This window comes from Lynx canadensis, chromosome D4, assembly GCF_007474595.2.
Source record: "Lynx canadensis isolate LIC74 chromosome D4, mLynCan4.pri.v2, whole genome shotgun sequence".
Classification (NCBI taxonomy): Eukaryota; Metazoa; Chordata; class Mammalia; order Carnivora; family Felidae; genus Lynx; species Lynx canadensis.
In genome coordinates, this window is record NC_044315.2 from 25,903,885 (window position 1) to 25,919,462 (window position 15,578).

The 15,578-nt window shown below is 43.3% G+C and overlaps 1 protein-coding gene across 2 annotated transcripts in view; it reads left to right on the forward strand.

The window, feature by feature from the left end:
• NTRK2 (neurotrophic receptor tyrosine kinase 2) overlaps window positions 1-12,827 on the forward strand; it is a 328,951-nt gene extending 316,124 nt beyond the window's left edge. For both annotated transcript variants that reach the window (XM_030293721.1, XM_030293722.1), the window contains 2 exons: window positions 11,472-11,630; window positions 12,408-12,827. In XM_030293721.1, the coding sequence (XP_030149581.1) occupies window positions 11,472-11,630; window positions 12,408-12,593 (345 nt within the window). In that variant the 3' untranslated portion in view covers window positions 12,594-12,827. The remainder of the gene's footprint in view (window positions 1-11,471; window positions 11,631-12,407) is intronic.
• The last annotated feature ends 2,751 nt before the right edge of the window (window positions 12,828-15,578 follow it).

Here is a 15,578-nt window from a genome sequence, read left to right on the forward strand (position 1 = left end):
CGAATGCAACATTTATATCAGATGTTACAGACGAACTATAAAACTTTGAAGAAATTCCACATTTGCCATAAGCACCTTGGGCTATACCCACAGACATGGTCCCAATTATTCCCCACATCCTTGGCCTTTTACTTCTTTCTGCAGTTTGGGGTGCTTTGGTGGAAATTTTTGAGAAGCACCCAGTGACGCCATACTGGGTTTCCATAACACTGAGCTGCCACTATCATCAGGCAAGAAACTGCACTCCAATTCTTGTAATATGTGAACTTTCTATGGGTATATTTTGTCTGTAAGTATGTCTGGAGAGATATGAGAAAGATGAGTTTTAAATGTAAGGTAATTAAAGGTAATTTAAATTAAAGGTGATGTCTTTAGCACAGATAGATATTTCTATGTCTATTCTATTTCACAGAATAGATAACTGAGAGTTAATTTTATTATATTATTTCTTACCTTTCATGATCATCATAAGAAATCTTAAGTCTTAGGGCGCCTGTGTGGCTCAGTCAGCTGAGCGTCCGACTTCGGCTCAGGTCATGATCTCGCAGTTTGTGAGTTCGAGCCCCGTGTCGGGCTCTGTGCTGACAGCCCCGAGCCTGGAGCCTGCTTCAGATTCTGTGTGTGTCTCTCTCTCTGCCCCTTCCCTGCTCATGCTCTGTCTCTCTCTGTCTCTCAAAAATGAACAAACGTTAAAAAAATATTTAAAAAAAGAAATCTTAAGTCTTTTATAACCAAGGTCACAATCTCTATACATTACACATATCACAGACATTGTAGAAAAGGACCATAAGGATGCCGAGGTAGGCATTCAGAGCTCCCTAGAGGAAGCATCTTTCTCATTGTTACATTCCTTTGGACACAAGGCACCAGTTCCTCTTTCAGAATGAACTTCTGCAGCTTAAAGGAAAGAAAACTTTATTCATTTGAAACTGGCTCTGGTGTATTAAGTCTTCATCTCAGGTTAATGGTGGAATGTACATTCTGGCAGAGCCTTCCGTGTTAACTAACAAGCTGGGGTTAATGGGGGACAGATGTATGGTATCCACCCAGAAACCTGATCTCTCCACTTACTGGACCTGATGTGCCCAGGCATCAGTAACCACCGTAATCACAGCTGATATGGAGAGGGCTGATTCTATTACAGAAAAGCTTTCTTTTTGTTTTCCTCCTCTGTTGACAAATCACTGATTTCTTCCTTTGTAAAAACTAGCTGGAACACCAGCCCTTTGGAATTATTTCCGTAGAAACAATTTCATATCGGAATTTTCGTCCTGAACCAACACACTGAAATCACCGTAACATACACAATGGCATGAATATACATTGCTCCTGCTTTTCTGATTGCCTTTGCTCAGAGCATGCCGGTCCCTGTTGGCTTTTCACCATGAAAGGAGGCAGCGCTTCAGTCTCAAATGTTAGAGTCAGATGGTCTCTCGGGGTTAAAACCATAATGCTTAGGAGGCCATCAAAAGCTCAGTAACACTGAACATAAAAAAAATGGCAGCTTGATGAAATGTATACGGTTGGAATGTCCAACTCCCCATTGCTGAGTGATGTAGGAGTACAATAATCACACTCCAGGCAGCATACTGTATTAGTGCTTTCTAAAGCCATCATCCCCTGCCTTGATCCACTCAGGAAACTCCCCATCAAGGTTGATAAGAGTTAGTGCGATGAGGACGGGGGAGGCAATCAGGAAGGGGGCACATGTTGTTACTTCTAATTTCACTTTATTATTAAGGTGAACAATCTTTGTTTCTAGATCCAAATGTGATTCTTTTTTTTTTTTTTAACGTTTATTTATTTTTGAGAAACAGAGGGAGACAGAGCATGAGCGGAGAAGGGGCAGAGAGAGAGGGAGACACAGACTCCGAAGCAGGCTCCAGGCTCCTGGAGCTGTCAGCACAGAGCCCGATGCGGGGCTGGAACTCATGAACTGCGAGATCATGACCTGAGCCGATGTCGGACGCTCAACCGACTGAGCCACCCAGGCGCCCCATCTAGATCCAAATGTGATTCTTAAACATCGGTGCAATTGGAGTTTTATGCTTTACTGAGAGATGACTTATTCGCTTCTGATTAGAGCCAGATGTAAAAATAAGATAAAGCTGCAATCAGTTCAATGTTCTTTAAATCGTATATAGAGCACAAGCAGGAGACAATGAGACCCACGAGAGATGTCACTTGAGGCAACATGGAGTCCTGGAAGCCCTTTGCCTGTATCTACACATCACTAGGGAGTCTAGGGTCTGCTTGCTCTCCCTTAGTCACCCCAGGGAACCCCAGGTGGACTGAGGGATAGGGCAATAGTGTGAGGACTGAGACTGTCCTAAGGTTTGCACTGCAAGTGAACTGAATCTTCTGTGGAACAGCAGTAGGTCAAGTCATTTGCTAAGCTCTAGAATTAGTCGATAATGATCAAGAGTTACCCAGGAGGAAAGGGAACACTGGGGTCAAGCCGTCAGTTGGGACGTGAAGATGCTGACAGAGAACCACAGAGTTGCATTCTGGACCAGAATTACACAGGTCCTAGTAGGCAGACATGTTCTTGCTTCCCCAGAATGGACCGGAGTCAGAAGGGGGCGCGTTGGCAAGGAGAGTATTAGGGACTAAATGTTTGTACCCCCCTACCCATTCACATGTTGAGGTCCTAGCCCCCAGCGTGAGTATGTTTGGAGATGGAGCCCATAAAGAAGTAATCAGGTTAAATAACATCATGGGGTGAGGCCCTGATCCAATAGGATTAGAATCCTTATAAAAAGACACCGGAAGCTTACTTCCTTTCTGCTCACACACAGGCTCTGTGCAGCTGTCTGTTAAACCAGGAAGAGATCTCCCACCAGAAAAACTGAACTGGCTGGAACCTTGCTCTTGGACTTCTGGCCTCTAGAAATGTGAGAAAATAAATATCTGTTGCTTTAGCCACCTAGCGTATGATATTTTATTATGGCAGCCCAAGCAGACTAATGCAGAGGGCCCTTCCCAGCTCCAAATCTGACTCCATGTCAGACTTGAGGCAGAATGGAAAGGGTGCCATCCATTTGGAGAGCTGGGCCCTGCTGCACAGTACCATGCCTTCGCTGTGTTGCCTCGGGTAGCTTACTTTACCTCTGGGCCCGGAGATTCCTTATCTCTTACGTTGGGATAAAAGATCATGTCTGACTAGCCACACAGGATTAATCAAGAATCAAAGAATCAAGAATCAACTACTTAGCATGACAACAACAGCTAGTATTTTTTGCACATTTACCATATACTGGGCATTATTCCAAGAGATTGATTGATTGATTGATTTTAAAGTCAAGTTTCACTCGGGTATAATATACATAATAGTAAAATTCACCTCTTTTAGTGTGCAGTTCTGATCTGGGGCAAGCACAGTCAGTTAACTGCCACCATAATCAAGTTGTGGGACATTGCCATCACCCCCCAAAATTCTCTTGCGTCCCTGTAAAGCAAGCCCCCCTCCCACCAATTCCCTGATAACCTTGGGTTCTATAGACCTATCATTTTGCCTCTTCAAGAAAGTCATATAAATGGCATCACACAATGGCACCAGAGAGCTTTTCCAACGTGAAACTTTAATTAATCAGTTGATTCAATTAATTAATTCAATTAATCAGCTAATCTTCACAAACATATTTCGGGGTAGGTACAATAATGATACAATGAATGAAAAAGTATTATACAAACATGAGGTGTTATTACTGCTATTTTCATCACTTGTATTATCATTATTTCATGGTAGAATAAAGACAAAATCAATTTTCAGTGGAAATTTGGTATTGAATTTGCCTTATCTGATCACCTAGAATCCAAGTGTCAGGAGATAGCAATGAAAGTTCTATGGACCTTTCCCTTCAAATCATGATCATTTGCCTTATTCTGGCAGCAGAGATTTAATTACGGAAAAAAAGTATTTGCAAAAATATGGCTAGCAGTAAGGTCCAGCACATCCTCTCTATGACTAATTCAAAAACACTCGGCTTGAAGTTACTAATTCATAACCCTTATGTCTATGACCACATTGGTAACGGTAAAAGATAATGAAAGATTTCTGGGCTGTAAATAACAGCAATTTCCAGTGTAGCAATAATCGGTTCCTACTGTCAAGGAGAGGATGACCAGGCCGTCCCCAATGCTCCTCTGGACTCCACCTGAGCTGTGTTCATTCAGGACTATTATCAGGGCAGGAAAGGCTGAATTTCTTCCCACAAAGTATCCCCTGGTTCAGTAGCCACATGCCACGGAAGCACCCCATCACTCTTGATAATAGGAGGATTCTGAGCTTCCTGGATGTGGTCAGAAAATGCCCACAGTCTGACCGCAATGGTTCCAGCTTCTCCAAGGAGAATATTTTGCATCAATTGTTTCTCTCTCCTTTTTTAAACTTCATAGTACAGATGCAACACATAATAAATAAGTAAATAAGGTCCAGCTATTTCTTAAAGTTTACAGCTTTCATGAATTTTTAAGGAACAGGTCAGAAGAAACTACTGAAGCAACACAGCTGGGTATAGGGTGTGACAAGGAGGTCTAGGAGCCTCTTCTATATTTAATGTGGTCAAAAGCCTCTGACAGCTAATCATCTCTTAATGGGGCTTGCCCTTTGGCCTGCATATTTCTAAGGGAGTAAAATGTTTGGCTTCCAAACAAGTTATCACTCACTCATTGACTAAACACCGTAAGCTGAAAGTGGCCTCCCAGGCATCATTGGTCTTTGCCAGTTGAGTTTAGAAGGTCCCAGATTAGCATTACTCACCTTTAAATCACCAGTAGTTTCAAAGCCAGCTAAGCATTTGCTTTGGATCTGTGGACAAGCTCCAGCCTCCCACTGTGCCTCATACAAACAGAGAGGAGACTAGACCTCATGGTGGCTGGAGAATGAGTTGTGGTGGGGACACACATGATCATTTGGGGGAGATGAAAGAATTGGACAAGATGAAATATAACATTGTCTTTTGGAATGGAACTGGACAGGTGAGATTTGAGGGGAATTCAAGGAAATGGAGCAGGAATGGAACTGGAAGGGGCCACACTGAGAAGAATAGATGTAATAGGAAAAGAGAAGAGGAAGGGAGAGAAGGGAATGGGAAGGGAGAAGGGGAGGAAAGAGTTGAGAAGAGGATGAGGGAATAGGGAGGATGGTCGATGCATTTTATATGAAGCCCAATGGAAAAAGGAGAGCTAAGCTTGTTCCCTCCTCTCTCATCTCCTAGCCCACCGGGAAAATAGGATGTGTATTCCTTTGTTAACTTGTTCCAGCAATAAAGATGCTTTATATATTTATAACAGTGAGAAAGAACCTAGGATCTTGTAGTGAAGAGCGGTGGGAGGAAGAGTTGTCTTCAGTATTGTTGGTCACCAGTTCACATCTACACTTGCCCAGGAAATTCCATGACTTCCCCAAGTCCTAGTTTTCCAATGTAGAAAAATAAATCATACTGTTTGTCAAGCCATAGGGAATTTTCACAATTTACAACCAAGTGACCAAAGAGCATGTACCCAAAGAGTACCCCTTGGATAAGAAATACTGCAGTTGAACTGATTAGATGTATCCAATTTGACTTAAAAATAATGAAGTCGGGGCGCCTGGGTGGTGCAGTCGGTTAAGCGTCTGACTTCAGCCAGGTCACGATCTCGCGGTCCGTGAGTTCGAGCCCCGCGTCAGGCTCTGGGCTGATGGCTCGGAGCCTGGAGCCTGTTTCCGATTCTGTGTCTCCCTCTCTCTCTGCCCCTCCCCCGTTCATGCTCTGTCTCTCTCTGTCCCAAAAATAAATAAACGTTGAAAAAAAAAAAGTTTAAAAAAAATTAAAAAAAAATAAAATAAAATAAAATAAAAATAATGAAGTCATTGTTTTCAAGCAAAAAGCCAATTTTACCAATGGACTTTCAGTATTTTCTTTAGGATTTATTGTCTTACACACCTTTCAAACAAGTATGTTTAAAGGATGCTCAGGCTTAGGTATTTTAACTAGAGCACAAGTTGTTTTGGTTTTAACCAGATCATCCTATATACGTCACCATCAAAATTATGAAGTGTCAGGGAAATAAACATTAAGATATAACTGAACAGTTCTTTTCTTGATATGTCTCAACAGGATCCAGGGGCACCTGGGTGGCTCAGTTGGTTAAGTATCTGACTCTTAATTTGGGCTAAGGTCATAATCTAATGGTTGTGAGATTGAGCCCTGCATCCAGCTCCATACTGGGTATGCTGGATGTGGGTCCTGCTTAGGATTTTCTGTCTCTCTCTCCTTCTGCCCCTCCCCTGCTTATTCTCTCTCTCTCTCTCTCTCTCTCTCTCTCTCTCTCTCTCTCTCTCTTTCTCGCCTGCTCTAAAAAGAAAAGAAAAGAGAAGAAAAGAAAAGAAAGGAAAAGAAAAACAGGATCAATTATTTTCCATAACTTGATTTATTTTAGGCACTATGGAATTTCTCTTTGACCACAGGACTCAGACATTGTTCTGATTAGTTTCACTGACTGAAGCAAGTTGCAATGATTCAGCAGCCAAGATGATCATCAGCCCTTTGCTCTTTCGCTAACTTTCTTCTTTAGTCTGCCCTCTTTCTCCATCCTCAAAGGATATGAGATGCTAATCACTATATGTAGAATGATACTCCTCCATATTATGCATCATGACATCTTTCTTCTAGACTTCATTCCTAAATCAAATAGTTTCATGTCTGCACCAGAGACTCCCCCATCTACTGCACAGATGGCAAACCAAGGAATGGATGGGGTTCCCCACACAACTCAGACAGCTCTCATACCCCTTGTGAACTCCAGTATTTGGGGTTGAATTTTAAGAAGTTATGAATTTCACTAAGTGGATCTTATTTGTGGCATCAAATGGATGAGCCAGTTTCCATCCATTTAATTTAAGGTTGGTTCTGTCAGGAGTTCAGAGAAGTTATCTGAGGTTAGATCGGAAAGTAGTGAACAGTGATCTCTTTAAAAGAACATGTTGAGAATAACACTCCTAATATAAGCACTCATAAGAAACTCATTCAAAGACATGATATGCTTACCAACCAGCCCCCTCATGCCTGTCCAGACGTAAATGAGAGGCACCCATCCTTCTTCAGGTATGTAATCTGTTAACAAAAGAAGGGACTGTGTGCCATGTTGAGGGGCGCCCGACTACCTGTGGAGAACTCAGTGAGCTGTAGCAGGACAGAGAGTTTCTTGAAATGGTGGAATTTGAGCTCACCTTCAGGAGATCTTTGGAGAGTAGTTTGAAAGGAAAGGAGATCAAACTTCCAAGAGGCATGAGTAGGTTCAGCCTGGGTAAGGAGCCACACAATGGGACCTGTGGGCTGGGCATAGGGCATGTCTTAGAGATTGCAGAAGCCAGACGTGCAGAGTGACCCATTGGAATAAGTACACGATGTCCACTGGCAGACATTATTGTGTGCCGTTAGGTAAGCTACTTAAACTCTCTGAAATCTGGGTGCATTAATTTGCAATATGAAGGTAAACCAATGTCTTACCCCGAGGGTAACTACTGGGTCCAAGTGGAAATTCTTTGAGTGGAAATTGTCTGTAAAGGTGAACTCCTCTGTGCTGATGGATGACCACAGTGGCCAAGTGGTGGTGGGTGATTACAGAACCACAGTTTTTTGTGCTAAAAGTAATCAAAAGCTGGTCTAACCTGTCACATTTTACCAATAAGCCAGACCTAACGTGTGGCTTAGCTGAGCTAGTTAAGAGCATAGCAGGGTCTAGAACCCCACAGTGCTGGGTTGAAGAAAATAAAAATCTCACGTCCAAGTCAACTCCCCAGCTACCTGGATTTCCCATCTGGCATCAATCCAATCTGGTGAGTTTGGGGAAGAGCAAGCTCCTGACCTGCCTTGATCACTGCAGAGCCTTGCCTGGCACCACGGAGTGTCCAGAACTCGAAGCGACGGTTCTGACTCCCCGTGTCCTGCTTGGGGTCGCATTCCATCTCACAAATATTTAAGCCAGGATACGAGGGCAAGTTGCCAGGTGGCACAATACAAAACAAATGCCTCGTTGTGTTTGTTGCCACACAGTATGTGGTTTTGTGAAATCCAAAAGCCATCCAGTCACTGTGACTGGAATATGACAGTAATTTGTAACAACGGTGACTCTATTCCCGCCCCCCTTGGTCTACTTTTTATGACATGCTCCAAAATCCTGAGAAAGGCCTGCAAAAGAAATGTTCAGAAATGTTCTAAATGGGTTTAGAAAACTTGTGAACCCTGCCTGAACTTTTATTAGATTCTCCCACCACTCACCCGTTTGACATCAGAACAAGGAAAGCATTATTTATAACAGCGTGTGTGAAATCCCAGAAGGGACGCTTGAAAGAATTAACGTGAAAAATGTGTCCCGAAGAGACTGCAGGCATAAAACAAATGATCAGATGGGAAAACACGTAAATCAAAATTTGAATCTTTTCACTCCTTTGAAGGAAGCAGGAGCTTTTTTCTTTGGCCACTAACAACATGGGGTAGAAAAAGTGGGAGGTGCCACAACCAGAGGGGTCCCAGAGCACTCGCCAATGGAGAGTGAGCCATCTAGGAGAGTCTTATGTGTTGGCCCTTTTAATGCCTGCAGAATGGAGGAGATAAGATGTATTCAAGGTTACAGAGAAGGAAGACACAGCATGATTGTATTAGTGCACTGAGATTCATAAGGCACTTTCACAAATACTGTCTGAGTGTTTACCTCACGATAACCGTGGGAGGTATATATTGCAACCTATATTTTATAGTTGGAGCAGCTTGGGCACAGAGAGGTTTGGCAACTAGTCAGGGATACCCAACTAGGAAACAGTGCACTGGAGTGTGCCCTGGATCGTTTCTACGATCACGAGCTGAGCGTTGTCCGTGGCATTACCGGTGTGAATGCATAAGAATATAGAAAGCATAGTATCTTGCTAGGTTAACGCATCCCACGGTGTATCTTTAGTTGTCTGATTCTACATGTATGTAAGCGATTCACTCTCTGTGTCTCTCTCTCTGTCTCCACTCCCCCTGCCCCTGCACAAACACTCATTCAACTTAGTTGAATTTGCTATGTTAAACGAAATTAAATCTGTTTTTTTTTTTTTTTCGGCCAAACTCCTGAGACACTTCAAGAAGGCTGTGTGCATCATGACTCTCCAAGAAGTGAAGCAAGTTACAGCTTACAGCATATTTGACATAACCTTTGCAGTGAGCTAGCTCTTAATATTTTTGAGGCCTGTGGTGTCCAAAAGAATACCACATGTTTGTCCATAATGTCCTACTGATCTTTTTATCCCCTACAGACCAACTATATACTGATCATAAATCTGGGTTCTATTTTCAATATTCCCCCAAAATAAATAAATATGTGTTTTTCCCTAAAAACCTGCACAGAGGGGTGCCTGGGTGGCTCAGTTGGTTGATCGTCCAACCTTTGGTTTCGGCTCAGGTTATGAACTCGTGGTTCTTGAGATCGAGCCCCGTGTCAGCCTCTGCGCTGACAGTGCAGAGCCTGCTTGGGATATTCTCTCTCTCTCTCTCTCTCTCTCAAAATAAATACATAAACTTAAAAAAAAAAAATTTGCGCGGAGACCTCACAGTCCACGGAGTCTGCACTAAGTTGCTCCTGTGCTGCCACAAACCTTCTCCTTGGTGCTGGTATATGGCTGCCAGCACCTGAGGGGACCATTCCACCTTGGTTCTTTGAGTCCTCATGAGTATCTGGAAACATTGGGAACCTCTTGTGCATGGGCAGATTTCCTGTTCCCAAAGTCTTGGGCGCATGGGGTTACAGGGCTGTGAGCCGGGCAGTTACTCAGCAGGTCAACGGCACCAACATGGCCGCACTGATATGGCCACTGGCATCCTTTCTGGTCTGCCAATGCCTGTGTCACACGAGTTGTGTTTTGAATATCAAGCCTGATGGTTAAGTACTGACATCACCTTCAGGCGTCCCCAGGCAGCTCCATGAGGGAAATCTGTGCTCATGGAACAGTGACTCCCTGTCACCACATGGTGAAAAGCAAGGGAGGACATTGAAAGGTGATGGAAGGCAACCTACCTCTATATGTGTATGTATGAGTATATATATTTGTATATACATATATATGTATATTCACATACATATACATATATACATCAAAGATTTGGGACCACCCTACCCCTGACCCAGGAATTTATGTCCCTACTTGTCAGATTTGGGGTCCTTGTACATAGAAGAATGGAGGGAAAAAAACACAACATGCCCTCCTCCATTGACACTCAAGGTTCCTTTGATGCCAAGAGCATCATTGGAAATCACCGAGCATATTAGACATCTCTGACACTCTCAGCAACTCGGGCTCAGGAGTTGAACAGCCCTTTTCACGTACTCTTAGTCCATTTCTTCCCTTTAATGAGGCAGAAACGGACACCGACAATTGTAATCGGGCAGAAACTCAATGTGGCATCAGTCTAAGAGCTCAGGGGCTGACGGTTGTCATCAGGTCTGACTCCTGCTGTCTACGTGACCACCTGCTACCCCAGCATCAGGCAGCGCATTTGAGCTGGCAGTGCTGGGGTTTTCGGCCTGAAAAGTGGGACCTGCTACACCTAGGGCTGCTGTGCAGAAATTTGATCATGGTTTAAAATCAGACAGCCCTGATGTGCTACAAATCCAAAAGTGAAATTCTTAACTTTTCTCTGGGAAGTAGGAAATCATAAACAGGTGTCCTTGTCAAACAAAGTACTCTGTGTCTGTGCTAAAACCCTTGCCATCTAACACCTCAGCTTCGGTGTTTTTTACTAAAATGGACTTTTTCAAAACTGTATTTACTTATTTGTTTTTGTACAGAAGCTCAATTGTAGTAGAGGAACGTCCTAAGCTCGGAGTCCAAAGACCTGACTTCTTTGTGTCCATAGCAGTCTGAACCTCAGCTGCCTCACCTGTAAAATGGGAATAATAATTTCTGCTGTGCCCGTGGCTGGATCATGGTGGCCAGGGTATTTGAGGCAACACTGTGTGCTCATCCTAAGACCCAGTGGAAGGAGGCTCTGGCCTTGCTAAGAAAGTAGAGTCACTTGGTGGGTCATTTTGGACAGAGCTCCCTACTTGTTTCCTGGTCAAAGTGATCTTGTTAATTAGAAGACTGGGTCCTCTTCATACCAGAAAGCACGTGTGTGTGTGTGTGTGTGTGTGTGTGTGAGTGTATGTTTTATCCACGATGAACACCCGTCCAGTCATCATCTCTGCCCTATTTAGTTTCAAGAGAGAATAGGAAACAATATGAAAAAAAAATACTTTGACTATTCTTTGCCCTCTTGTCTCTGTTGCTTGAGATTATCAAGAAATTGTATTTCCCTCATGTATTTTATAAATAATTAAAGTTAATAAATACAAATAAAGGAAAGGGACAAAGTGCCCCCCTCCCGTTTCTATTCTACACTTTTCCCGCTAATGATGGGGACTTGGTTTTCGGGTGACTGACGCCTCCTGTTCCCCCCACTTTCTACCAGGTCGGTGGCCACACGATGTTACCCATTCGCTGGATGCCTCCAGAGAGCATCATGTACAGGAAGTTCACCACAGAAAGTGATGTCTGGAGCCTGGGAGTCGTGTTGTGGGAGATCTTCACGTACGGCAAACAGCCCTGGTACCAGCTGTCGAACAACGAGGTGCGCAGTGGGCTGAGCGAGACCCCTGAGGGCCGATGTTGAGAGGCATCCCTCGGCTGGAGGCCAGGAGATGATGTTGTGTGGCCTTGTTGGGAGTGTCACCTCCCACATGGCCTGCTCTGTACCTAAATGTCACGGCCAAAGTATCGTCACTCTCTGAATTTAAGAGTTCTAGAGAAAGCAAAGCAGTGTTTGCTAACACAGCTAGATTTTTGGTAGTATTCCACTAAGGATTCAGGGCTCTTTTTTTTTTTTTTTTTTTTAACATTTCACTAGAACGTTGTAGTGTTTTGTTTCCCTATTTTAATTATTTTGTAGATATGTCTGTATGTGAGGCATAGCTTCTTGGTCAGGCACCTTGCGTCTTCTTCAAGCCCCACATCTGTCTCTTACCCCAGCTCTGAAATCCAGAATAACCACTCATTTCTACGGCTTGAAGTTCCCTTATCAGTCAGCGCCCTGACACGAAAGTTCCAGGTTCCATCTCAGGCCAGTAAGACTAAAACACGTTGCAATTCCAGGGTGAGGTCTAGAAGCACCCCACAGAGATAAAGCATTTCTCTGCCAGTGTAGTGACGTCAGTGTGGCACGAAAAAGGGACAGAAACCAATCAAATTAACCACGATTTACCAGCCCGTGGTAATTGCTCTCTTGCTTCCAAAACAAGTGAACGCCGAGTGGGTTTCTTTAAAGCAGCCCTCTCCTGGCACTGACATCTGTTTCACTGCACTGTTTTTCCTCTTGTCTGATTCTGTCTTCGGTCTCTGTCCCGTCCAGGTGATAGAATGCATCACTCAGGGCCGAGTCTTGCAGCGACCTAGAACATGCCCCCAGGAGGTGTATGAGTTGATGCTGGGGTGCTGGCAGCGAGAGCCCCACATGAGGAAGAACATCAAGGGCATCCACACCCTCCTTCAGAACTTGGCCAAGGCATCTCCGGTCTACCTGGATATTCTGGGCTAGGGCCCTTTTCCCCAGACCGATCCTTCCCAAAGCACCTCCTCAGATGGGCCGAGAGGATGAACGTCTTTTAACTGCCGCTGGATGCCATCAATCTGCTGTTCTGCACTCTGACAGTATTAACAACAAAGACACCGAGAGGCTTTCAGAGGGAAGCCATGTGCACTTCTCCATCCGCAGACACAGTATGGACTTCTTTTTGGCATTATCTCTTTCTCTCTTTCCATCTCCCTTGGTTTCTTCCCTAGTTTTTCTTTTCTTTTTTCCTTTTTCTTTTGTCTCTCCCTTTTTTTGTTTTTTGGGTTTTTTTTTTTTTTTTTTTTTTTTTTGTCTTCCTTGCTTTACAGTCCTTACTCTTTGTTTTGAATCAATCTGGCTTCTGCATTACTATTAACTCTGCATAGACAAAGGCCTTAACAAACCTAATTTGTTATATCAGCTGACACTCCAGTTTGCCCACCACAACTAACAATGCCTTGTTGTATTCCTGCCTTTGATGTGGATGAAAAAAAGGGAAAACAAATATTTGACTTAAACTTTGTCACTTCTGCTGTACAGACATCGAGAGTTTCTATGGATTCACTTCTATTTATTTATTATTATTACTGTTCTTATTGTTTTTGGATGGCTTAAGCCTGTGTATGAAACAGGAAAACTTGTGTTTAATCTGGGAAGCCTTTATCTATGGGAGATTAAAACCAGAGAGAAAGAAGATTTATTATAAACCACAGTATGGGAGGAACAAAGACAACCATTTGGATCAGCTGGCGTCAGTCCCTACTTAGGAAAAACCCAGCCACTGTTAGCTGGGAGGAATGTATTCGGCACCTTCCCCTGAGGAGCTTTCTGAGGAGTAAAAAGACTGTTGAACTCTGTGCCATGGACTATTCTTTTCCCATCACCAGAAACACTAGGGTGTAGTTGAGAGAAAAGATGGCTTCCATGGGACGCAAGATGGCGCATCACACGCTCCGACAGTCTTGTCTTTGCAGGTCACGGTGATAGCACTGGTTTGTTTTTCCAAGTGTTGTCCACTGAACCTTTGTCAAGTTTAGCTGAAAATGGGTGCATTCTTGTCCAGAGATCATTTCAGGGTCAGGTGGGAAAGCCAAAGACTTGGAAAAGATAGGACAAGCTATAAGTTCGGAGGCATTATATTGAACTTTTCAGATAGCACTTCCTCCGACTCCTACCCTCCACCCCACCCGTCCTTTCAACTGTGCAAGCAAAATTGTGCATGGTCTTCGTCGATTAATACCTTGTGTGCAGAAACTACCGCTCCAGACGTCGTGCCCCTGATTTGTAGAGCAGATCCATAAAAGGTATAACTGATATACTTAGGGGAAGCTAATGGAGTTCATTAGCTAAGTATAAATGTCTCTGGGTTGTATGGTGGTGATGGGTTTTAACGAATACGGACCCCGAAGCCACGTCGAACCAACTGTGGGACTGTGGGAAGGGAACACTCAATTCCTAAGGGAAAAGAAACCTCACCCTGGGGGCATCACATGCATTGATGTTCAGTGTGCACAGGCCAAGACCTTGCTCTGGGTTCTGGTTGGGAGAGTGGTTTCATTCCAAGAGTACTCCATTGTCAGTATGCTGTTTGGGTTTGTTTTCTTTTTTTTTTTTTCATTCCATTAAAAGAAGTAAAAATTCAGGCACAGCATGCCATTGGGAAGCTGTGCCCAGACCGAGCTTCGGAGGTGTGCTTTTGGGTATAGTCATGGTGTTTGCAAAAAAAGGTTGTAAATTTAAATAGAAATTTACAGTTGTTTGGATGATCAGTTTTACCAAGGAAGAAAACTATTTCTGTTCCTCAAGAAAACTTGCTACCCTCTGTGAGGGGAATTTTTGCTAACTTGACATCTTTATAACACAAGCCAGATTGAAAGTGAGTGATTCTAATTCATCTTAGGACATTTTATTTCATATTTGTTTCTGAAGGTGCAATTGCTCTGTTTAGATTTTGCTTGCGCCCTTAAATCCTGGAGCACCTTGTTTTCCACGACAGGCTTCGAAAGCCAGTTTTCAAAAAATCAAAAGTGTCGATTAACAGAGAACAAAAAGAATTGCAGTAGCATCTCCGGTCAAGTGAAGGGGGTTGGACGAGATGAACCCTACAGTCCCTTCAAGTTCTGCGCTGGCCTATGAGACACGGGAGTTGAGTTGATTGTTCTCTTTGTCGGTGAAAAAAAAATACCCTCCAGAATACACATAATAATATAACGAAAGCCATATCTCCATGATATATACCTGCACGTATATATCCTATTAAGGACCCATGGTACTGTTAAAACACTGTGGCACTCTGGGAAGCAGTGAAGAAGGGGCAGATTTGTACAAAACCTCTCTAGATTCCATCAGTGATGACCTGAAAACCTGCACACGCTTGTCATTCTGCGTGACTGGCCAGCTGCGTGGGGCAGGGAGGGGCACGGGGTGGGGTGGGGGAGAAGCTGCAAGTTATTTGTTTTATTTTAACAGAGAGCAAAGGAGACAAATATGCTAAGGGATCAAATTCAAGAAGGGCTGTGCAGTTTTAAAGCAAGGATTTGTTCAAGGCAAATGAGAAGATGGCAGCATTCTATTCCATTCCGATGTTGTGTTTTCCTCCGAAAGTAAAAAGCAAAAAAAAAAAAAAAAAAAAAAAAAAAAAAAAAAATTCTTACCTTCTGACAAGTCCCTCAAGGTCTTGAAATGAAAGGTTCTATGCAAGTGCAAAGTTTTATAGTTATTTATATTGCTGATCATTATTCTTATTTTTTTCTCTGTTGTCTCAAGAGTATGTACTGATTTCAGAGACATCTCTCATTGAAAGAATACCAGATCGAATGAACCACCGAATAGCTTAACTCATTCATCACCGTTCTTCCACCATCCCCTCTTCTCATGCTCTTTTAATTTTGAGAAAAGGAACATCCTCGTCCTGTGTAATGATCACAGAATATGGCCTGCTATCAAATTTGTGAAAAATCCCAACAGTAG